General features: G+C 39.3%; 1 protein-coding gene across 1 annotated transcript in view; it reads right to left on the minus strand.

The window, feature by feature from the left end:
- The window catches only part of LOC149169626 (rRNA (cytosine-C(5))-methyltransferase NOP2C-like), a 251,675-nt gene that overhangs the window by 15,008 nt on the left and 212,177 nt on the right, over window positions 1-24,490 (minus strand). The window contains exon 6 of the mRNA XM_089427134.1: window positions 20,129-20,193. Within this exon, the coding sequence (XP_089283260.1) occupies window positions 20,129-20,193 (65 nt within the window). The remainder of the gene's footprint in view (window positions 1-20,128; window positions 20,194-24,490) is intronic.

The following is a 24,490-nucleotide window of genomic DNA, read 5'->3' on the forward strand; positions in this document are numbered from 1 at the left end:
CTGTGGGTTCTCCAAAAACTGTTGGGTTGTGTTATATTCTTTCCACGACTAGCCCACGTAATTAACTGGGGGTTTAGAGGGGGGGCGGAGCCCCCCCTTCGTTGCGCCGATTGCGTAGCAGGGGGGTCACAAGGGGTTTGAGGGGTGCAAATAACCCCACTTTATGGGTTTCGGGGCAGCACCCCTGAAAATTTTGGTTTTGGAACCTATGTTAGGTTGGGCGGACCCACCTACGGTTTTGTGCATGATTTTCGCACATGTTTTTGGACGCGATGATTTCCGGTCCATGGTTTTGGACGCGATGGTTTTCGGTCCATGGTATTGGATGCTTCGGCATGTATAAATATGTATTATAACGTTGAAAGGAACATAATGAAAAATCAAGCTAGTAGTCCCAGTTTTGGGTCCAGGGGAAAATATCTATGTATATGTGTTTTATGTGTTATGCTCTCGCATTGTTTATTTTCTGCGTTTTAGAATTCGTATGCAGGGGATTTTTGTACGGGGTTAAAACCTACATTTGGTATCGGAGTTGTTTTGGCTTCAAGGGGACGCCTTTGTTGCTAAAGGGTTTCGCTCAGGCCTGTGGTAGACCCTGTTCAGTGGGAGATCTGCGAGATTGATTCTAGTGGTGAAAGACGATGGCGAGCAATGGAAAGATAGAGATCGAGAAATTTAATGGTCAGAGTTTTGAGTTGTGGAAACTCAAGATGGAGGATCTATTGGTGGATAAAGATCAGTGGATCACAGTAGATCCGGGTACTAAACCAACGGAAGTGTCCGATGAAGAATGGAAGAAGTTGGATCGAAAGGCAAAGAGCACAATACGATTATGTGTCTCAGATTCAGTATTGTTGAATGTATGAGGGGAAGCTACGGTGAAGGCTTTGTGGGACAAGTTAGGGACTTTGTACCAATCTAAGTCTCTAGTGAATAAATTGTTCCTACGGAAAAAGCTGTATAACCTGAGGACGAAAGATGGAGACTCGGTGACAGAGCATCTGAACGCATTTAATATTGTGGTAAGTCAGTTAGCATCTGTTGATATTAAAATTTCAAATGAAGATAAGTGCATCAGTTTGTTGTGTTCTCTACCAGATTCGTGGGATAGTCTGGTTATTGCAATAGGTAGCAATGCAACTGCCTTGCAGTTTGATGAAATAGTCTCATCCTTACTGACGGAGGAGATGAGATGGAAAAATATGGAGAGCCAGAATGGTGATGCCTTGTTTGTACGAGGACGGTCCCAGAACAGAAACAAAAATAAGTCATCAAGTGGGAGATCTAAATCTCCAGGAAAACCTATAAAGGTGGTGTGTTGGAAATGCGGAAAGGAAGGGCACTACAAAAGGGGCTATAAATCTAAATCTCCTGATAAAGGAAAGGGATCTGAAGATGCTCCTTCTACAGAGGCGAAAACCACCTCAGATGAAGGTGGGGATGTGTACCTGGCTTCTTCAACTACACATGTAGATCATGAGGCATGATTGACTGACTCAGGTGCATCCATTCACTTCACTCTCCATAAAGAGTGGTTCTGCGAGTATGAGAAATACGATGGTGGTGATGTCTTCTTAGGGGATGATTGGAAGGCTAGAATCGTTGGTCGCAGAAAAGTAAAGTTAAAGTTGCAAGGTGGAAGGGTTAGAACACTTCCAGGTGTTCTGCATATTCCTGCATTGGACAAAAATCTGATTTCTGTAAGCAAGTTGAATGATGCAAGTGTAAAAACAGTGTTCGAAAAGGATACCTGCAAGATGGTTCGAGAAGCACTGGTATTGATGCGGGGAGTTCGATTGGAACTCTGTATAAGCTGCAAGGTAGCATGGTTGTTGATGGGTGCAACAGTTCTGTGGTTCCTGAAAGTGGAGCAAAAAATCTAGTGGTCTCTGGAGAGAAGACCATGTTGTGGCATCAAAGGCTTGGACATATTGGAGAGAAGGGCCTTCGAATACTTCATGGTAAAAGTATGGTAGAAGGTATGAGTAATAGCTCTCTGGATTTTGATTTCTATGAAAATTGTGTATATGGGAAGCAGAATCGGGTGAGTTTCCCCTCTGGTGGTAAAAGGGTGAAACATATATTAGAGCTTGTGCATAGTGATGTGTTTGGACCTGTGAAGGTTCCATCACTGGGTAAGTCTATGTACTATGTATCATTTATAGATGACTTCTCAAGGAATACATGGATATATTTCCTTAAGAAAAAATCTTAAGTCTTTGACAGGTTTAAAGAATTCAAGGCTCTGGTGGAAAACTAGACAGAGAAGAAGATAAAGGTGCTGAGGAAAGATAACGGTGGAGAGTTTTGCAGTAAGGAATTTGAAAATTTTTGTAAGAAGTGTGGTATAACACAGCAGAAGACTATTCCATATACACTTCAACAAAATGGAGTTGCAGAAAGAATGAACAAGACGTTGACGGAAAGGGCAAGAAGCATGCTCAGTGGTGTCGGGTTGGGACAGGAATTCTGGGCAGAGGTAGTGGAGACAACATGTTACCTGGTCAACAGATCATCTTCATCAGCGTTGGAGGATAAAACTCCACAAGAGGTATGGACTGGTAAGAAACCCTCTCTTTCACATCTGAGGGTATTCAGATGTGATGCATATGTACATGTTGCAAAGGAGAAACGAACCAAGTTGGATAGTAAATCTGAAAAGTGCATCTTTATTGGGTATAAGGATGGTTTAAAGGGTTATAAGCTTTGGAACCCAGTAACAAGGAAGGTTGTGTACAGCCGAGATGTGGTGTTCAGAGAGGTGAAAAATGTTATTAAACATGAAGTCCAACCAAAGGAACATGAGAAGATAGAGTTTGAGCTAAAGGAGGAAGAATCAGACTCTACAGCAAAGGAGGAATCAAAAGATGAAGAGCCACAAACCCCGGTGTGAGAAGATCAGTTTGAAAAAGAAGGCAGCCAGAAAGGTATAGTCCATCTTCTTTCTGTTCAAATTTTGCTTTATCTATTATTGACGATGATCTCAGAACTGTGAAGGAAGCAGTAGATTCAGAGGATGGAAAACTTTGGAAAGAGGCCATGGTTGATGAAATGGCATCTTTGCACGAAAATGAGGCTTGGGATCTGGTGGAGTTGCCGGCTGGAAGGAAACCCATTGGCAGCAAATGGGTGTTCAAGAAGAAGACAAATGTAGAAGGAAAGGTGGAGAAATATAAAGCTCGATTGGTAGCAAAAGGTTGTTCCTAGGTTCTGGGAATTGATTTTGGTGATATTTTTGCTCCTGTTGCCAAGGTAGCTTCTATTAGATTACTTTTATCTGTTGCTGTTGCTTTTGATTTTGAGGTAGAACAGATGGATGTGAAGACAACATTTCTTCACAGTGATTTGGAACAGGAAATCTACATGAAACAACCTGAAAGCTTTGCGGTGAAGGGTAAGAAAGAACTGGTATGCAAGTTAAAGAAGTCTTTGTGTGGGTTAAAACAGTCACCAAGGATGTGGTACCAGAAATTTGATACATTTACACGGGGACTTGGCTTCACCAGAAGCAAAGAAGATCACTCTGTGTTTTTTAAATTAATTGGTGACCGTGTTATTTATTTAGTCTTATATGTGATTGATACGTTGCTAGTTGGAAATAACAAAAAAATTATCCAGGATTTGAAGACCAAATTGTCCTCCAAATTCGACATGAAAGATCTTGGTGCTGCAAACTATATTTTGGGCATGGAAATCAAAAGAGATCGGGCAAAGAGGAAGCTCTGGTTAAACCAGAGGAAGTATGTCGAGACAATATTGCAGAGATCTAATATGCAGGATAGTAAACCAGTGAAGGTTTCTATTCCTGTAGGTGTAAAGTTATCTGTTGAACAGTGTGCCAAGACACAAGAAGAGGAAGAGGACATGTCCCGTGTTCCATATGCAAGTGCAGTCGGTAGCCTGAGGTATGCAATGGTCTGTACTAGACCAAACATTGCACATGCAGTGGGAGTATTGAGCAGGTTTACGTGAAAACCAAGAAAGGAGCATTGGACAGCAGTGAAGCAGGTTTTCAGGTATTTGCGTGGCATTAGTGATTATGGTTTGTACTACCAAGGAAGTCCAAGATTGGACAGAGTGTTGGATATTCGTGGCTTTGTTGATGTAGACTGGGCTGGAGATCTGGATCAGAGAAGATCTACAAGTGGGTATGTGTTTAACCTATTTGGAGGTGCAATCAGTTGGATGAGTAAGAAACACTTTGTAGTGGCATTATCAACTACAGAGGCAGAATACATGGCAGCCACTCATGCAAGCAAGGACACAGTTTGGTTGCAGAGATTGTGTTCAAGTATGGGGTTAGTACAGGGAGCTATAAGGATAGATTGTGAAAGCCAAAGTGCAATTTTCTCGGCAAAGAACCCTGCATATCATTCAAAGACAAAGCACATTGATGTTCAGTATCACTTTGTGAGGGATATGATAGAAGACAAAAAGGTGTTGCTGGTAAAGGTGGACACTTTGAAGAATACTGCAGATGCATTGACAAAATCTGTGAGCTCTGAGAAGTTCTCTTGGTGTAGAGAAACAATGGGCGTTGCAAGGCTAGATAAATGACTAAGCTCTCTTGTGGCCCCCTGTGGAAAGAAAACAAGAAGTGGGAGAATGTTGGGTTGTGTTGTATTCTTTCCACGACTAGCCCACATAGTTAACCGGGGGATTAGAGGGGGGGCGGAGCCCCCCTTCGTTGAGCCGATTGCGTAGCGTGGGGGTCAAAAGGGGTTTGAGGGGTGCAGGTAACCCCACTCTATGGGGTCCGGGGCAGCGCCCTAGAAAATTTTGGTTTTGGAACCTATGTTAGGTTAGGCAAACCCACCTATGGTTTTGTGCATGATTTTTGCACATGTTTTTGGATGCGATGGTTTTTGGTCCATGGTTTTGGACGCGATGGTTTTTGGTCCATGGTTTTGGATGCGATGGTTTTCGGTGCTTCGGCATGTATAAATATGTATTATAGCATTGAAAGGAACATAATGAAAAATCAAGCTGGTAGTCCCGGTTTTGGGATCCAGGGGAAAATATCTGTGTATATGTGTTTTATGTGTTATGCTCTCGCATTGTTTATTTTCTGTATTTTAGAATTCGTATGCAAGTGATTTCTGTACAAGGTTAAAACCTACAAAAACTAACTCAAAAGAAATGAACCACAGATGTCTAAAATCCAAATGGTACTTGTCAAGTGAATATAAAATCTTCAACTTGATCCCTTTGTGGATTATTGATGAAGATGTTTGAATGCTTCTTGGATGATCTTCTTCAATGATAAGGACCTTGATTTGAAGATCCCTTCAACATGGCCTTCTTTTCTTGATGATGATCCCAAGACTTCTTTGTAGACTCCTTCTTCGATCTAGGGTTATAATGCTTCCTTTGAAGATCTTGTCTTAAAGATGATCTTTGCTTTGATGCCTTCCTCGAGATTTGATCCTTGAGTGTCCCTTGATAAGATTCCCTTCTTTGACTTAGTCACCTTAGCTCTGATACCATGTTGAGAAATCTAAGGCAAAGCAATTAAGTGATTTCTCTTCTATTTGTCACTACTTGTGAGTGATTTTTCATTCTTTAGATTAGGATCTTCTTTTACTTAGGTTATTAGTGTTCTTCTTCATCAAACAGTTGCATAAACCATAAAGAAACAAGAGACGCAAAATATAAGTTATTAGTCAGGGCCAAAACATCTCACTCTTGAGAGGAAAACTTGAACAAATTCTTCTTCTTATAGAGATTCCAATTGACGAATACCAAGACCAAGACCCTTGACCTATTTGTCACTCCAAGACCAAGACACTCTTCAACTTTGGCTTCCTTCTGCTTCAGACCTGCACCTTATTTCGGCCTCCTTTGAAACCCTAGTTGCAGCACTCATGAGAGAGATATATGGTGATCCACTCCCTTAACCTTCTTCGCTTGGACTGTATAGCTATCTTCTCCAACCCAGCTTGCTGATTTGACTTCACAAGTAATCTTGCAATACTTGATTCTTCTCAGTTTCTTTCTGCAACATATGTTGCCTCCTTTCTTTGCACATGTGACAATAAACAATCCTCGGTTTCTTTCTGCAACATATGTTGCCTCCTTTCTTCATACCTTTGACAAGAAACAGTCCCAAAACAATCCCAAATCACTCCAAAAGATTTCGTTGTTCATTTTTCTTAATTCGTTGGTTGCATGAGCATCTTCATTGACCTATTTCGCACTTTTGTTTCAAACTTATACTTCAATGAAAATTTGTCTGAAATTCTGTGTCAAAGATGAAACCCAAGTTGCTTATAAATAGTGGTTTGCCTTTGTAAATTAGTTGACATGAGAGAGTTGAGCTGACATGTCTCTTTGAGTAGGTTATTTACTCCATTTTGTAGCTGACTTGAAGGAATTGTTTTGTGCTTGGTCTTGAAGGGCTTACATGTTGATTTAATAACTCATACAAAATGTAACATGCCCAAGAAGGGTCCTTCATACGTGACATTGACTCTATTAGTGTCGGTCTTGAAAGCCCTCCACCAGCGATCAAAGCTCTTTGCATTTGCATTAGTAGGTGTCTCATCAGTGTCAAATTTTGCATCCCGTTAGGCATGCCATAACCCTGATGGAGGAGCTGGTCAATTTATACCCCTCTTGGCTTTGCTGGATCAGGTCATATCAGTCATTAAGCTTTTTCAAAATTGTCTTGTTTTGTCTTGAGGTCAAAGTCCTAGGTCTAGGGTTTTGGTCATTTATCTGCAAGGTCATGTCTTTGAAAATCCATGAGTACTCAGCAAGCCAGAGGGAGGATTGTAAACATGTTTCTTCGATATTTTTATCTTGTACAGTGAACTTTCACCTTGGATTTAAAAACTCTGTTTTTAAAGCCAAGGTCATTTTCTCAGTTTTTGTAAATAAGTGATGAAATTTCAAAAGTCTTCAGCGGACAAAATGCAACCCTGGTCCCCTTGCCAAGATCCCTCAGATGATCTACCTGCAAAAAGAATCAAGTCAAAGCACTCAATGAGTCAAATTCAGGATAAAAGAAACCAAAAATCAGTGTTATAAAGTGTCAAAAAGAAAACATTAGAAAGTGGGTTTATGAATGAAATTTTTTCAAATGAAACTTATAAAAGCCTAAATTCCCTCCTTTCACTCTCATTGTGCATCCTAATGCTTCCAAGAGAGGTTTGAGAGAGCGATTGTGAGAAAGGAGCAACGGCAGAGCAATTTCGGGCAGCAGAGAGGTGCGCGACCCGTTGAAGGTGGTGCGCGACCTGTTGGGTGTGCACGACCCGTCAGAGGGTCTCCCACCATTCAGAAAAACAACGGGCGCGACCCGTCAGAGGGGCGCGACCCGTTGAAGGTGGTGCGCGACCCGTTGAACCGCCTTGCTGCAAACTTCAAACAAATTACCTCAAACTCCTTCCAAGCTATCAATTTGCTCGAGGTAGGTGCTCTAAACATGGATTAATTGCTGGTTATGATGGTGGATGTCATGAACATGTTAAAATGATTAAAATTTTGCAAGTGGAACTCCTTTATATGGCTGCAATGTTAATGAGCAAATGGTGCTAGGGTTTATGTTGTTTCAAGTTATTTTTCCCTTTGGTTTGTTTCCCTCCTTTCCCTTTCACTCACACTTATATGTTCATCTCTTTTCCCATATTATTTTACAAATAAAATGCAAATCTTTCCCCATCCCTAATCACTAAAAAATGAAAACCCTACCCCTCCCCCAAAGCATCAAAAAATAAAATTCAAAACCCTAGTTTCCCCCACCATATGCATGTGTAAATAAAACAAGAATGTTGGTAAATATGTCAGCATGTTGTTTGTATGGTTTCCCTATTTCCCCTATTAATACATGTATGCACATTCCCATGTTCACTTTCATACATGTTTTTTCCCATATGCAATGATCTTTGCAAATGATTTCCCAATTATAAATATGTATTCCTGTATGCATAATGATTTGCAACATTTCCCTTAAAAATTCCCTATTATATTTATATATTCCCATTCCTTGTTAAAGAATCCCTCCCCTAACATTTCCCTCATGTCTTTTTCCCCTTGAAACAACATAGATTTCAGCACTTTTTGCAGGCAGAGACAGCAGTTCAGTTTGTCCACTTTGCTCCTAAACCATGTCAGAAACCGAAACTTATGAGCAAAGTGATGACCATTCATCATCTATAGAGGTTGAGGTACAGAGGAGGCCTCGTAGGGGTGGTAAGGGTGGACATCATAAGCGAGAGGAGCCCACCTCTTTGGCAGAATTACAGGCTTGTCCCATGGCAGTGACTTGTTTTCAATACATGTCTTGTTATCAGTTTTGTGAGAGGATCTCTCGGATTCAACATCACAGAGAGTTGGCCCGCCTCTTTGTTTTACATTTGCATGATGGACATGTCAATCTAGCAGGGGTAGATTTTACATTGACACCCGAGGTGATCTCACATGCTACAGGGATACCGAATGTTGGTGAGGTGTGGCCTAAGCGCAAGTTGCTAGATATTGTTCACTTTGAGCCTTATGTCCGGCCACCATTCTTGAGACATTTAGCGGGTGTTTTTCCATTCAGATTTCTTCGGAGCGAGTATGCTCCCATCATGAGGCTTATTATGCACTATTTTACCTGTGAGGGCAGATTTTCACAGGTGTACTCATATCACATTCGCCTCTTGATGCACTTCACCCGAGTGAGGATGATGAACATCCCGGTTTTCTTCTTTCAGAACATTCAGAAGATGGTGCCCATGTTGCAGAGGAAGACCCCGACCCAGCAGTACAGGAGCTTATGTCATTATGGTTTGATTCAGCTCATAGTCTTGCATCAGTTGACACAGCAGGGTATCTCATGGGAGGAGTTTATCTCTCGTGAGTTTTTCACAGTGCCACCTCAGCCACATCATGAGGTCATTCAGGAGGAGGGAGGACCATCTCAGCAGCCTGATATTCTGGTCACTCGACATGTCAGCTCCACACCTCTGGTCACCTATCAGAAAGGCCCAAGGGCCTTATTTGCAGCAGCCAGGCGAGTACTATCTCCACAGCAGGTGGAAGGGGTCTCGCCTTCATCACCAGCTCAGCGAGTGTTATCTCCACATCAGGTGGAAGGGGCCTCGCTCTCTTCATCAGCACAGGCAGCACAGAGGGGCAAAGAGCCCATGATTGATGAGGGTCCATCAGGAGTCCCAGACACCAAGTTCATTGATCTTGAGGCCAGTTCTCCTAGCCGAGAGGCAAAGGAGATCATTCAGCATCTCAGGGCTGAAAATGATGCTTTGCAGAGGAGACTTGAGGGTGCCCAATGGACCATCACTTACCTGGAGCAGCGGAACAAACAATTGGAGGAGGAGAAAGCACTTGATGAGTTATGGAGGATTCGTAGCGACCGAGTCTTGAACCGAAGAAGACCCGGTGATCCATTGCCTGCTGACCGAGAGTCAATGCTCATTCAGGTGAATGCATACTTAGAGACGCTGTTGGCTAAGGCCAACCAAGAGAAAAAGCTGCTGAGGAATATGAAAAATCATTATTGGGCAAGGATGCATGTATGCAAAGCCAAAATGAAAGTTTTTCAAAGGAGGTTGACCGAGGCTCAAAAACAGAGAAAGAAGCCAAATCCCCTCCGTATCTTGGCTGAGGCTTCACTCAAGGATCATGGCACTCAATAGCCTAGCCACAGCTCAAATCCCAAAAAATTTTGAGAATTTTGGGTAATTTTGGCAATTTTTGGAAATTTACAGGTTTTGGCTCCTCAACGGGTCTCACCCCCGGTGAGACCCTTTGTCATGGCAACTCCTTTTTGCAAAAACTCAGCATTTCTAGATTTGTCATGCAAAGTTACATATGCCTATGGATGGACTTGAGTTTTTATGGAGTTTTGGGCCTCCAGAAGGTCAAAATACATGCAAAATTTGGCTTTCTGCCCCTTTTTTGAGTTGCAGAAACCAGTCTTGGGAGAATTAAGTTTTGACATGGCAAATGACCTCCAAATTCAAAAATTCCAGTTGGGTTGGAAAGTAGACTCGCAGACCTTTCCAACGAGCTATCCTGCACCCAATTCTGACACCTGCAAGTGCCTCAAACAGAGCTCCCAATGTGCGCGACCCGTCAGGCAGATGTGCGCGACCCGTCAGGCAAACTTTGCCAGATTTCACTGTAACAGCTCGGAAAAGCACAATTTGACTTGGTTTGACTTTTTGAGGTTAATGATGGTCCTCTTTGATGTAATTGTGACACTTTTTAGACACTTTTACTCTTTTGTAACTCTTCTAGAAGATTCATTCATGTAAAGGGTAAAAATTGAATGTATGAACTGGTTTCCAAGTTTATAGAGGCAAGTTGTTTTGACTGCCTATTTTGCAGTGCTTAGTTTAGAGGTGGTTGAAACAACTCCTAGGATAGTGAGCTCGACCCATGGAGGCAGGGAAAGAGGTTAGATCATCTATATTATGTACTTTCTTGCTCATTTTCATGGTTGGACTCTTGAGGGAGAAGCTATCATTGTATATTTTCACTGTATCTCTGCAATTTTTGGCTAAGGAAGACCAGGGTTTTGCAGTCATCTTTGGGATTCTTGTGGACTCATGTGTTGATGGTGTGTTTTCTCAATGTTCTTGTAAGCTTTGTTATGTGATTCATTTCCTTTCTTTACTGCTGCACATTAAACAAATGAAGTGTTAAAGTATGAATTCATGCTAGCCATGCTCTGCTTTTAAATTTGTTTAATTTCAATGTTTTCTACTGTCTAAAGGGAATTCAAAGTCATTGTTTGCTCTCTTTAGCTCCTCATCTTTCATTCCTGATCATCCGTCTCACTTTAAGGCATCAATATTGTTTCCTACCTTGCCCCAAGGAACCCCCTGCAGAAACTGTGTCAAATCCCCGCACCCAAAATTGCAATTCCTCAATTTGCCACCAAAAACTCAAGAAACCCCAAATCAACCTTTTTAAATCAGTTTACTAGCCTAATATCAGTGTTACCTTGTTGGTCATCTCATCCCATTGAAGATCTACCGAGATTGACCGGAGAGAGCCTTCTCCTGCCCCGTAGGGCTAGCTACGAGGCTGAATGGTTTGATGTAGCCTTGAGGTTTACCTTTCTCAGCCTGAGGTGAAATTTCAAGCGCTAACAGACTCAATTTGACTTTATGACTAATCCTAAGAACTCACAATGGGAGTCATACTAAAAATAAAATTCCTTGCTCATGAAACCCATGAGACAAGCATTACAATAATAATGTTATTTTTCTTCTTTGCATTAATTACATAAAATCACAATAACATGTCATTATGAAGATCGAACCTAGTTACATTTTTCAAAAGGAACATGCATCTGGTTCGAAAGCCTTCAACTTGGCCATTGGTGACTGTTTGGCTCGACACTCACTCATGTTGTAAGTGGGGCTCTTATCGAACTCACATCATTTTCCTATGTCCTTCTTTATCTTCGTGGTGTTGTTCTTTGCTTGCGGCTTCGATGAGTTGTCTTCAGTCGTTCCATCTTGGCTTTGTTCTTTGTTCTACGGTTTCGAGGCACTTTTCCCTTACTTCAGATTCATAGATCCAAAGTCTCACTTTTTCTGTTTAAATTTATGCTTGATCTTTATAGTGTATCGATAGGAAACGTCGAGTGAGGAGATAACCAGGAACTCCATCTCATCCTGGATGTACTTGTGTAGACAGTTGTGGTACTTGAGTTCCAAATGTCGCTCAGAAACCTTGATACCCAACTTTGTGCGAAGGGTATGAAAAATATTTGTGAACTCCGGCACGTCTTAGTCCCTTCCCTGATGCAACATGATCCACTTTATGCATTTATCTTCATAGCTCCTGACAAGGTAATACTGCTTCTTGATGGCATCTCGCAAAGAATTCCAAGTGGGTGCAACTGAAAATAGTGAGGTTCCCTCTCATTCCTCTTCTCACATTAAGTCTCCCACCAGTCCTTGACGTGGGCGCAGCTTTGAGGAATGCAAAAGTAAACTTTTCCCGATTGGAAAAATCATGAACCAAAAAACATCCTTCTAACATATTTAACCATTTATCTATGGAATCTTCATCTATCTGGCCTTCAAATATGGGGATGTCAAAGTTGACTTGCACCTTAAATGGTGTGGCGCCTCCAGAGTGGTTGTTGGATGAAGATGTGTCACATGTGGGTAGTCGTCAAAGGATCTAGACAAAGTTGTTCATCATCACGTTCCTTTGTCGCTCGAGAGCTTCTTCGAGCAATATTTTGAAAAGATCTCCTTATCCCTCATTTTTCTTTTCTTCCACCATGGGAGGTCCTCAGGGTTTGTGAGACTGGTCTTGCAAATGTTCAACCAGTTCCAGCCATAACTCCTTATACCCTGACCTCGTTGGGGACATGCAAAGAAAAACAGAGAAAGAGTAGACCACTATGATACCACTAGTCTAGACTTATACAAGAATGCAACATAATACAAATATAAACATAAACAAAGAGGTGCAACAGAAATAAAACTTCATTTCATTAAAAGAATTGGAATATGCTTACATACAGAATGGAAATACACTAGCTCGGGTGATGGTAGCTTATCTCTAAGAACAGATGTGGCAGCTACATGCCTTTGAATTGTGTTACAATGAGGCTCAAGGGCCTTTTTTATTATTGAACAACAAAGAGAAACTCTAAACAACCAAAATCCTAACCCCAGGAGATAGAATGCCAAGAGTTTGTGGGCCCTGTTGGGCTTAGTTGGGCAGCCAACTTCCTGGGGTTGTAACTTGGTCACATGATCTCTATTTGGCGCGTATGATACCTCTTTGGAAAGATCTCTTCGAATTCAAGACCCGAAAATTTGATAAAAATAGTAAATGTTGCTATAATCAAGGAAACTGGTGAAACCGACTAAGGGTCTAGGTGGAATAGGCGGGTGGCCACCAATATCCACCTGGATCAAGATGTCTTTTGTATTCTTCAAATCTGAGGACAAATTGAATGATGCAAAAAATTATGTTGCATGGAGAACCAGACTTGATGTGACTTTAGAAGAAAATGGTGTTAAAGAATATGTGACAAGAAAAGCAGTCGAACCTCCTTCCAATGCAAATCCTAGTGTCAAGGAAAAGTACAAGGGAGAAACCACAGCTAGGAAAATTATCATTGATTCTCTAAGAGATCATATCATTACCTATATATCTAAGGTGAAGAAACCCAAAGAGATGTACGACAAACTGCTTGGCATGTATGAAAAGAAGAACTTGAGTCACATCATTTCTTTAAGAAATAAACTCAGGGATATCAATTGCAGAAGTCAGAGAACATCACTACCTACTTCATGTGGATCACTCAAATCAAGGATGAGCTTCTTACTTTGGGAAAAGAAATTGATGATGAAGAGCTGGTACAAATAGCTCTTGGAGGTTTACCTATATCTTGGGAATCGTTCATTCAAACCATCAGCAATCAACATACATTACCTGATTTCAGTGAGTTACTAGGCAAGTGTACTCAAGAAGAATAAAGGAGAATCAATTGTGGCATTATCAAAGAAGAAGAAGACCAAACAGCCTTCTCTGCCCATGCTAAGAAAGGAAAAGGAAAAGGGAAACCTCCTCATTGGAAGTCAAGAAAGTCATCTACAATTTCAAACAATAACAACAAGGATATGTCCAAGGTGCAGTGCTACAGGTGTGACAACTATGGTCACTATGCCAGAGATTGTCCTGACAGAAGAAATGCTGGAAGAAACAATAATGACAACAACAACAGAGGCAGCAGCAAAGGAAACTTCAACAATAGTAGTGACAATAATTTCAACAACAACAAGAAGGGACAAAGGCCAGCTGCAAATGCTAGCATGCAAGAAGAGCAACCTCCTCCCAAAAAGACTCTAAGGTATGAAAATTCTCAAACTCAATATGTTCTTATTGCTGTTATTGCAAATGCATCTCCAGAGGGAGCCTCTAGTTGGCTGGTGGACAATGGGGCATCTAGGCACTTTACTGGATACCGAGAACTTCTCTCTAATTTGGTTGAAGAAGATATGAATATCAATATTATACTTGGAGACAACACCTCTCCCCCTGTAAAAGGTTATGGAAATGTTGACACCTCTCCCCCTGTAAAAGGTTATGGAAATGTTGACACCTCTCCCCCTGTAAAAGGTTATGGAAATGTTCACCTTCATCTGAATTCTGGAGAATCCATTAGCCTTCATGATGTTCTATATGTTCCTAGTCTAAAGAAAAACCTCTTGTCTGTCTCTGATATGGAAGATAAGGGTTTCAGGACTGCCTTCATCAATGGAAAAGTAATTGTATGGCCCAAGAACTCTCCTATGAAAAATGCCCTCACCATTGGAATTAGGAGGGATTATCTTTATAAAGTTTGGGGAGAACCTCTTCAGGCTCTATCTCACAGTCATCAAAATCAGTGTGAATTATGGCATCGTAGACTTGCACACTTACATTACAAAGGGCTGCCTATTTTGAGTAAAATGGTTACTAGGATGCCTGAAATTCATGTGGACCATGAAGGAATATGATGTAGTTGTGCAAGTGGGAAAAATGTCAAATCACCCTTCCCTTCAAGCAAGAACAGGTCAAGGGAAATTCTTCATCATATCCATTCTGATCTCTGTGGACCAATGACAGTGGCCTCTTTGGAAGGATATTTGTATTATGTTATCTTCATTGATGATTTCTCTTGTAAAACATGGATATATTTTTTGAAATCCAAGGATCAAACATTCAAGAAGTTCAAGGACTACAAAGCTCTCATTGAAAATCAAAGAATGAAAATCCATCAAGATATTAAGAACTGATAATGGGACAGAATATGAGTCAAATGAGTTGAAAGAATTTTGCAGGGAAGCATGCATAAAAAAGGAGACTACAGTACCATACAATCCCGAGCAAAATGGTGTTGCTGAAAGGAAAAATAGGACAATTATGGAAGCTGCAAAAGCCATGATCCATGATCAAGATATACCTTTCTTTCTATGGGGAGAAGCAGCCAATACAACTGTATATGTCCAAAACCGATGCCCACACCATGTCTTGAATAATCTAACTCCAGAGGAAGTATTTACAGGTACAAAACCAGAGATTGGTCATTTCAGGATATTTGGAACACCTATATATTTCCATGTGCCAAAGGAGAAGAGAAATAAGCTTGAGGCTTCAAGTAAAAAGGGAACTTTTGTGGGCTATGGTGAAGATTCCAAATCATTCTGCATATATGTACCTGGTAAAAGAAAGGTTGAATTCAATTGTGATGTCATTTATGATGAAGATGTTGCACTTGCTAAAGCTAGAGATCTACCTCTCCCTCCTATTGATGAAAAGAAGGATGATGAATCAAATCAAGATGATGAGGCTGTGACTGAACCTGATAATGAGCCTATGGAGCCCATGGACCCACTAGATCATCCTCCAAATAATCCTCCTTCTAGAAAAAGACCATTGTGGTTAAGAGATACTTTACAAGATGCCGAAAAACATACAGCCCCAAGAGGAACTTTCAGAGAGAGCAAAGTACCACGAAGGTACCAATCTTATGCAACACTCATGAGCAGCCTTGTCGAATCTGAACCAGGAAATTTTGAGGATGCAGTGAAACAACAAGTATGGAAAGATGCAATGTCAGAGAAGTACAAATCTATCATCAAAAATGATGTTTGGGAAGTGGTCCCTAGACCTAAAGGAAAATCAGTGGTATCTTCGAAGTGGATCTATAAAATCAAACATGGAGCAAAGGGTAGCATTAAGACATTCAAAGCCAGATTTGTAGCATGTGGATTCTCTCAAAAGGAGGGATTCGATTATGATGATATATTTGGTCCGGTTGCTCGATATACTACTATCATATCTATCATTGCACTTTTTGCCTATCAAGGATAGACCTTACATCAGATGGATGTAAAAATTGCCTTCTTGCATGGGACACTAAAGGAAGAAGTGTATATTGAACAGCCACAAGGTTTTGAAACACATGATAGAATGCATGTATGCATATTAAAAAAGCTCTTTATGGGCTAAAACAAGCCCCAAGGGCTTGGTATGCATGAATGGATGGATACTTGAGGAAGTTGGGATTCAAGAAAAGCAGGGTATGATTGAGAAAACTATTTGGAGACTTATTTGGGACCATGCTCGAGACCACAATTATATATTGTGACAACTAGAGTGGGATTAAGCTTTCAGAAAATCTCGTATTTCATGACAGATCAAAACATATCGATATCAAATATCAATTCATTCGAGATATGGTGCAACGTGGTGCAGTGAAACTTCAGCATGTACCTACACATGAGCAGATTGTCGATATACTTACCAATCCATTGACAAAGACGAAGTTTCTTCTATTCAGAGAGTAGTTTGGTGTGCAAGAAAATGTGTCCCTCCATGAGAGGGACCACAACTGATCAAGAACATAGAGCATGCTCTCCCCTGTCCTATGTACTTGGTGGAGGGGGAGTAGCAATGAGGCTCCTAGGTGTGCTAGTACTCCTGGAGCCATGGACTTGGCCAAGTACACAACTAGCTTGCATCATACCTACAAGCCACCATTGTAGAGGGGCTATGAGACTTGGTTAATGCTTGTGAGGTTTACATCTGCTTGGCCAGCAGGATGTTGTGGAGACCTAGGATGCGGGCGTTCTTCCACTTGATTAATGAGGATCATATGTGGTGAGGATCAGTTGAGACCTCGGATTCTTGATCTCTACCAAGGTTATTAAGGCCTACCATGGACTTGGTTTATGTATCTTCTTATCTTGCTAGATGACTTGCTTCAATCATTCAATCTGTTACTTCGGTTTCCTTCTATGCTACCAATGAAGATGTCATAAGCTACTTCCTTTCTATCATGTACTATGACTGCTTCAACCATATAAACTTCTACTTCGGCTATCCTTTCATGCCTCTATGATGATGTCATCTCAATCTCTGCTATAATGCATCTTATCATGATTGTGATGCTTCCTACTTTTACTTGCTAACTTCTATGTACTTGAAAATAGATTAAATGTGTGAGAGACCTTCTAATAGTGGAGGTCTATCACTTCTTCCTTCTTTGACTTCTTCTTTTCTAGTTCTTCTACTTCTTCGGTGACATGGGCTTCATTTCTTTCCTTTCTCTTCTTGTTGTCCTTCTTTAGTTTAGGACAATTCTTTTTGAAATGCCCATATTCATTACATTCATAGCATTAAATCTTAGACATGTCGATTTTCTTTTGAAACCTTTTTCGAGACTTCCCTTTCTTCCTTTCCATATATGCATATGCTTGAGTTTGTTCACTTGATCCAACATCGTTCTTTGCCTTTAGTCTGGTTTCTTCAATTTTGCATAATGACCATAGATCATTGAATGGAGTAGTTTCCTTCTTTCCATAGATACTTGATACAAAGTTTCCCCATTCATCTAGTGCATTGAGCACAATGGTGGTCATCTCTCGATCAAACATTACTTCTCCTATCTCTTGTAGTTGATCTCTTATTTGAGATACCCTCATAAGGTATGAGGCTACCCCTTCTTCCTTTGATACCTTCATCTTGTATAGTTCGGTTCTTAACGATATAATTTCTCCTGCAGTACTTACAGAGAACAATTCCACCAATTTTTCATAGATCTCTTTCGATGTCTTCAACTTTGCTACATAAGGAATGAGAGAATCCTTGATTGACTCAATAAGGATTCTTTGAGCTCTTATTTCTCCTTTCATATACTTTGATAGTGCTTGAGATTTCTCTTGAGGAGTTCTAGTGATTGAGCCCGTGATATATTCACTTTCATTTTCTATGAGGATCAAATCTATTATCTTCTTCCATGCAAGGTAATTTGATGACCCAAAAAGTTTGTTGTTCTCCTTGCATAAAGAAGTCATTGTAGATTGAGACATAAAATATAGAATACTTACTTGTCAAGTGAAGATGCTCCTTTGATGATGATACCTTCAACTAGATGCCTTATTGATGATGATTGCTTCCTTGATGATCTTCTTTTGAGATGTGATCCTTTCTTCAATGTGAAGGAGATCACTTTGATTCCTTTGTTGATGATGAAGTGCTTCTTCTTGCTTCCTTTGGATGTAGAATGTAGAATGTGGCCACTTCTCAAGATGTTTCAAATGTGTTAAGTCCTTCTTTCCTTGAGAAGTAAGGTCTTTGAGGCCTTCTTCCAAGAGTTCTTTCCTTCAATATGATGTGTAGACTAGTCCTTCTTGATGCACTTAGCTCTCCTTGATGATTTGACTTGATGCTCCTCTTATTCTTGCCACTTATGTATCCTTCTTCAATGGAGTGATCTTCAAGCTACCTCTTCTTCTTTTCATCGTACTTTTGATACCATGTTGAGAAATCAAGGGCAACTAGATTAAGGTGATTTCTCTTACTTTGATAATTGTTTGTGATGTTCTTTTACTTAACTTAATGTACTTTGTGGTTGGCTTCTTCTTTCCTTGATTATTATAGTGTTCTTATCATCAAACAACTACCAAACTAAGAAGATCAAAAGAACAAGAGGACACAAAATATAAGCTACTAGCCAGGGCAAAAACCTCTCCTCTTGAGAGGAAAACCCACAAGAATTCTTCTCTTCTTTTAGAATCTTCAAATGATGAATTCCAAGGCCTAAGACCCTTGACAAAGACCCCTCCAAGACCAAGTCAACCTCTCCTTCGATGAGCTTCTTTTCCACAAAGTCAACGTCAGTCAAACTGCTTCAACATTTCAGATTTCCAGCCCTTACTTCTGATTTTCAGCTTCTATTACAAGTCTGCAATTTTTGGCCTTCCTGCAGCAGCTGATTTTCACACGTGAGTGGTTTAGGGTAGAAATAGGGACCTTCTCTCCTTCGCTTGGCTTGGTCTCCTTTCCTTAGGTTTTTGACCCTCAAACTTGATCTTGTTGATACCAAACTTTGTCTTCCAAGGATGACTACAATGATGCCCTAGCTCTTTACATGTGTGGGAGATTGAGACCCAAAAACAGTCTCCAAAAATTTGACTTTTCTTCTTTGACCTTCACTTGCTCCTTTTTGCTTCTTTTCCCTTGAGATCGAACTTCTTTATTTGCTTGATCGAATGTGTTAGATATGTCACAAATGAGAACAAGTGCCTCACATATATAGGCTTCTTGGGAACCCTAAATAGGCCAACTTGACATCTCTTGTAGGTCGACTTGTTGACTGCCAGGCCAACTTGATCTTGGAAGGTCTTTATGACTCAATTTGACTTATAAATTCGTTTGACTTGATACATGATGCCCAAGAGGGTTTTTACATATTACAATGACTCTTTGACTTTTTGACCTTATGAAGCACACAATGGGTGCTTGACCTATAAATAAAATGATGTTGAGCATGAAACTCATGCTACAAAATAACAATAATAAATTTTAGTTTTCCCTTTACATCAAATACATAAAATCATGATTACATAAGATGCTATGAAGACAGAACCTAGTTACTTTTTCCAACAGACAGCAGGTCCGAGCTGGCTTCAGGGTGAATTTTGGCCCCTTTCACCTGCGTTGACTTCTCTGCTTTGACTAGAGTTTGAATGAGCTTTTTATGGGCAGTTTGACCAAGTTTTTGGGTGGTTGCAGGAGGGAAAATTTCAGTTTGTTTGACTGAGGTTGACCAAATTTCTGGGCAGTTCCAGAGGGCTGAATTTCGGCCTATTTGACCAGGCTTGACCTATGCTGGGTTTTTGGCCTAGGTTGACCAAGTTTGACTTGAAAATATCATATTGTACTTTTGTTGAACTAAACTATTTCTCCTAGAAAAGATTGCTAGGTTTTCTCCCAAGTTTGGGTTTCCCAGGGCAAAATTTTGGTGTCTACTGTGCATGGCTTTTCTACTGTGATATTTATTGTTCTATTGCATTTACAGTTGAATTTTCTGAAGTATAATTGCTTAATGATAGTCTGGAATGTGCTAAAGTAATATCATATATCATTGCAAGTAATTATCAGTTGCAGAAAATTGTGCTTGTCTAATTGGCACTAGAAAATCAACATTATGTGGTATATTGTTATGCAGTATATTTTTATGCGTATTATGCCCCATCCAACAAATGTTATTGCACTTGAAATAACTATCACAAGTCCGAAGTATTTCCTCTCAACAAACTATCATAGAAGATTAAAGGAAAAGAAATCAGAGTGTTAGGTCTATCGATGTACTTACTCATAAAAGCGACCATTGAATACATCAAGTCCTCCAACCAGGCCTGGTCCCCCAATTTTAGGATACTGAGACAATTTGTAACAATTCAAAAATTAGCAGATCATGAATAGTGTGAAAAAAAAAGATATATATATATAAGAGCCCATCAAAAGCTCATGTGAAACTATCGTTAAGATGAAAAAAATTTAAGTACGGTAATTGAGTTAACCTGACAATGTTCAAAGGAACAAATCAATCTAAGTTTAGGCATCTCAACATAAAGGATTATAAAGGTCTCGTAGGAATTTTATTCATAAGAACAAGAGCTATTAAAACAATAATGAAAATATGAATTGAGGGTATATCATTGAGGGCCAGAAGAAACTTATCTGAAATATTGGGCAAAATATTGGAAATTATTAGAAAATGTAGGCAAAAATAACTTTGTATTTGAAAAGCCCGAAATATTGGGCAAATTGATAACCTAAAAACCTGTGGAGAAATCAAAATTATCGAGAGAAATAGAAGATATTTGCAACATTGGTTCAAAAGCCAAGGAGGCTATTATCAATAATATCTAGATGGTTTATACTCACTGTATCAAAATCACTTGTCTATGCCAAATCCAGATAGACATGACCACAGACATTTACTTTTCTGATTTAATATCACATACAAATTTGTTAAGTACTTTCTGCATAAAAACGTTGTATTCATTTACTAAGAAACATTTTCAATATTCAAGAACTTTCTAGTAATGGACTAATAATTTTAGTGAGCAAACTTGATACAGAAGAACTAACAAGCTTGAAAATACATTTAAACCCAAAGGCATATTAATTGGTTGACACTGTTAGAGATAATGTTCATATTGAGAACTTGGACATATTAGGACTTGGATGAATAATAGTCTAAAATCATATAATAATGAGGCAATTAATATAGTAATTATTACAGTGGTTATTAGCTAGGTATTTGCAATGTTCCACAAAGTTTCTGTGGCAGGGAAGCATGGGAGCAAGGAAACACACCTGGAGAATGTGTGGAGACACCCCCAAAATTTACGGAAATTCACGTGGGAGAATGTAGAGGTCCCTAGGATAGGGGGTCATTTTTAAATTGTAAAACACAACAAAAATCCCAACATAGCAATTCATCTTATGTAAATTTATCATTCTGCAATGTAAATACTAAATTCAAATAGCAAAAAGATACAAGCACGAATCGCAATTCATCAATCACCATTGTTATTACTATTTATCATTTATCATATTTTAATATTTATTGAGGTAATCTCTACCATACTTCTAGGTTCTTTGACCTGCTTTTCAACATTTACTAGCTCTCTTGTTTTCCCCCATATACATGAATACCTTGTTAACAAAAAGATTGAAGCCAAAAGCATTACTATTTTCACAAAATTGCTTACTTAACCATAAAGACAACACCACAGAAAGAGGTTTCATATACAACAAAGTACATAACAACCAATGTTCCACCAAGTTTCTGGGACGAGGAGGCAAGGGAGCGGGGATACGCAGGAGAAGCCTATGCAAAAGCTCCCCACCATTTTTTAGGAAATGTGGGGGGCCATCGGGGTCTTAAAAACTTATAAATATAAAATATAAATTGATGAATCATATAACTGAAACAAATTTAAAACGAAAAGCATGATCATTGATATCATTATCATATAAATTATAATCATATATCATACATGTAAGTTCGTAACTGTACAATGTAACTACTAGTCTACTAACTTACTAACAATGCACAATGAAAATAAATTATAAAATTATAAATGTTTAAAATTTTAAACTTTAAGCCATATTGATGTTCCACTTCCAACTATGAACATTGAATACTGAATATTGAAATAAAATTATAAAAGTCAAGTGTGAAACATCAAGAGTCAAAATTTTTAATTTTATAGAGTCAAAATAACATAAGAACATATCAAAAGATAAATGAGCATAATTGCTCAAGGTAATCCGTTCAACGAAGGAGCGGACAAAAGGTTGCTTGGTGATGGCGGCAACATTCCATTCAATGAAGGAGCAGACAAAGGGTTGCTTGGTGATGGCAGCAATGTTCAGTTCAACAAAGGAGCAAACAAAAAATGAAATGTCAAATGAACATAACGTAAACCCTTCCCAGTCGGTCAACAAATATTAAAAATTACGACATTTTTGTTTCATAAAAATATTTGCGATTTTCTAGGGAAACGACCCCTCAAGACCCCTTAAGAAGACTTTCTCCTAGAAAATGACCCCAAAAAGGAAGGAAACGACCCCTTTCAAGTTTCCTCACATACCCTGTTTTTTGGGAGCGTGGGGAAACGACCCCTTACGAAGACTTTCGCCTAGGAAACGACCACTTTCAAGTTTCCTCACGTACCCTATCTTTTGGGAGCATGGGGAAACGACCCCAAAAATGAAGGAAACGACCCCTTTCAAGTTTCCTCACGTACCCTATTTTTTGGGAGCGTGGGGAAACGACCCCCTCTCATCCCCAAGTCCCCGGAGCACGAGGGAGCTAGGAAACTCGACCCCCAGGTGGGGGGACGCAACCCCGGGGAACACTGATAACAACTAGAAAACTACACATGCAAAGTATGAAAACTTAAAACTTATATATATACATATTTTTCAAAAATATATAATTAAACTAAAAAATTAATAAAAAAAAAAAAAAGTTAAAGAAAATTAAAAATTAAAAGTTAAAATATATACATTAGTAAACACTTTGGCCGACCTAATTTTCTCACACCATTCTTCAAATACCTAGATATATATACCCTAAAACCCAGCTCATGGACACATCATTGATTAAAGATTATCTATTGTCGTGCCCCTGATGATGGACTCACTTGGCAGTCCGAAACGTTGGGTTCACAAAACTCTTCAACAGGTTATTCCTCCTCTATCGAAAACCATCTTCACCTGTATGGACTCCCTATTTAACTTAATTATCATCTGGGCTAGGCCCCTAATGTTACTTGTTTGTGCTCTTTAGGGTTTTCTTGGGGAGAATCATCGGGGGACACCCCAGGCATCCCACCTTTGAAGAGGGGGCACCTGCAAGCCCCCCATTTTGTGAAACATTTCCTACACATTAGCAAAACATTTCACTGTGTATTGTTGAGATCAATGTTGCGATTTAATCGCAATTTTTCCCAAAATGACTAAATAGGCGATTTTTCAAAAAAATCACAATTTTTTTTGGAAAAAAATCTTAATTCTTGTAATTTTCTTTTGTATTTTTTTAATTTTGCCGATTTTTACTGATTTTCTCCCAATTTTACAATTTTTACCTTTTCCTGACTCTCACTGATTTTATCTCGATTGCGATTATCACAACATTGGTTGAGATTCACAAAATAGGGGGCATGGTGACACATTTCACCGGGCACCCCCCTGTCCCAAGAACACTTGGAAGACAAGGTATTTGGGAGAAGACATTAACAAAAATTAATAGAAGAGGCTTACCATATTTGAATATAGATGTTTGGAAAGACCAAAGTGAAACTAGTGTAGATGCACAAGAAAAGTATGATGCAAGGAATCGAGAGCTTGGGATGTTGATCAAGATGTAAGTAACAAATGAAATGCTTCTCAAAGTTCAAGATGGTAATGATGCATTTGTCATGTGGTAGAACCTACAGAGTACACTTGAAGCCTTAGACAAAAATTGTGTTTTTCCTTAAAAGTGTGTTATTTTTAATTAAAATGGAGGAATTTGACTCCTTGTGCGATCATTTGTTAAAAATCAAAGATATTAGAGATTAGTTGAAATCAATTGAAATGTCAATGGAATTAGAAGATATGGTAGTTATAAATTTGAAAATTTTCCCTTCCTATGCAACTTTTATTGAAATTTTCAATATTACTAGAGATAAAGATTTGACATTTGGACACTTTAGTACTTAACTCTTGCAGCAAGACAGATGGAAAAAGCAGTTTGGGGATAGTTGTGGGATTGAGCTTTCAAAGGTACCACTTATAGTGAAGTTTAAGAGCAAGGATAGTAAATGGAGAAAAGAGAATCCTAGTAAATCTTCCAAGTCAGGTAAATGTTAAAAAGCTATTAAATGCTTTTATTGTGCTAAGGTAAGGCATATAAACAAAGTCTATAGAAAGTGATTGTGCAATGAAAAATACAACCCAAAATGTTCTCCCAATGAATAGTTTAGAAAGAAACATGCCAATGTGGTTGAACCAATGTGGAAAAAGTTGAAGATTAAATCGGCAGAGGTCCAAAAGTTGAAAAACTCATTAAAGTCGGGAGTTTTTTGAAAAAGTCGGCAAAATTAAAAAAGCACAAAAATATTCATTTTTTTTTTTTTAACATCTAGAGTATCCACAACATCAAATAAATGCATTT

Source organism: Pinus tabuliformis, chromosome 4_2 (genome assembly GCF_031772625.1).
Source record: "Pinus tabuliformis cultivar Carrire ecotype Pingquan chromosome 4_2, CPIR1, whole genome shotgun sequence".
In the NCBI taxonomy this organism is placed as follows: domain Eukaryota; kingdom Viridiplantae; phylum Streptophyta; class Pinopsida; order Pinales; family Pinaceae; genus Pinus; species Pinus tabuliformis.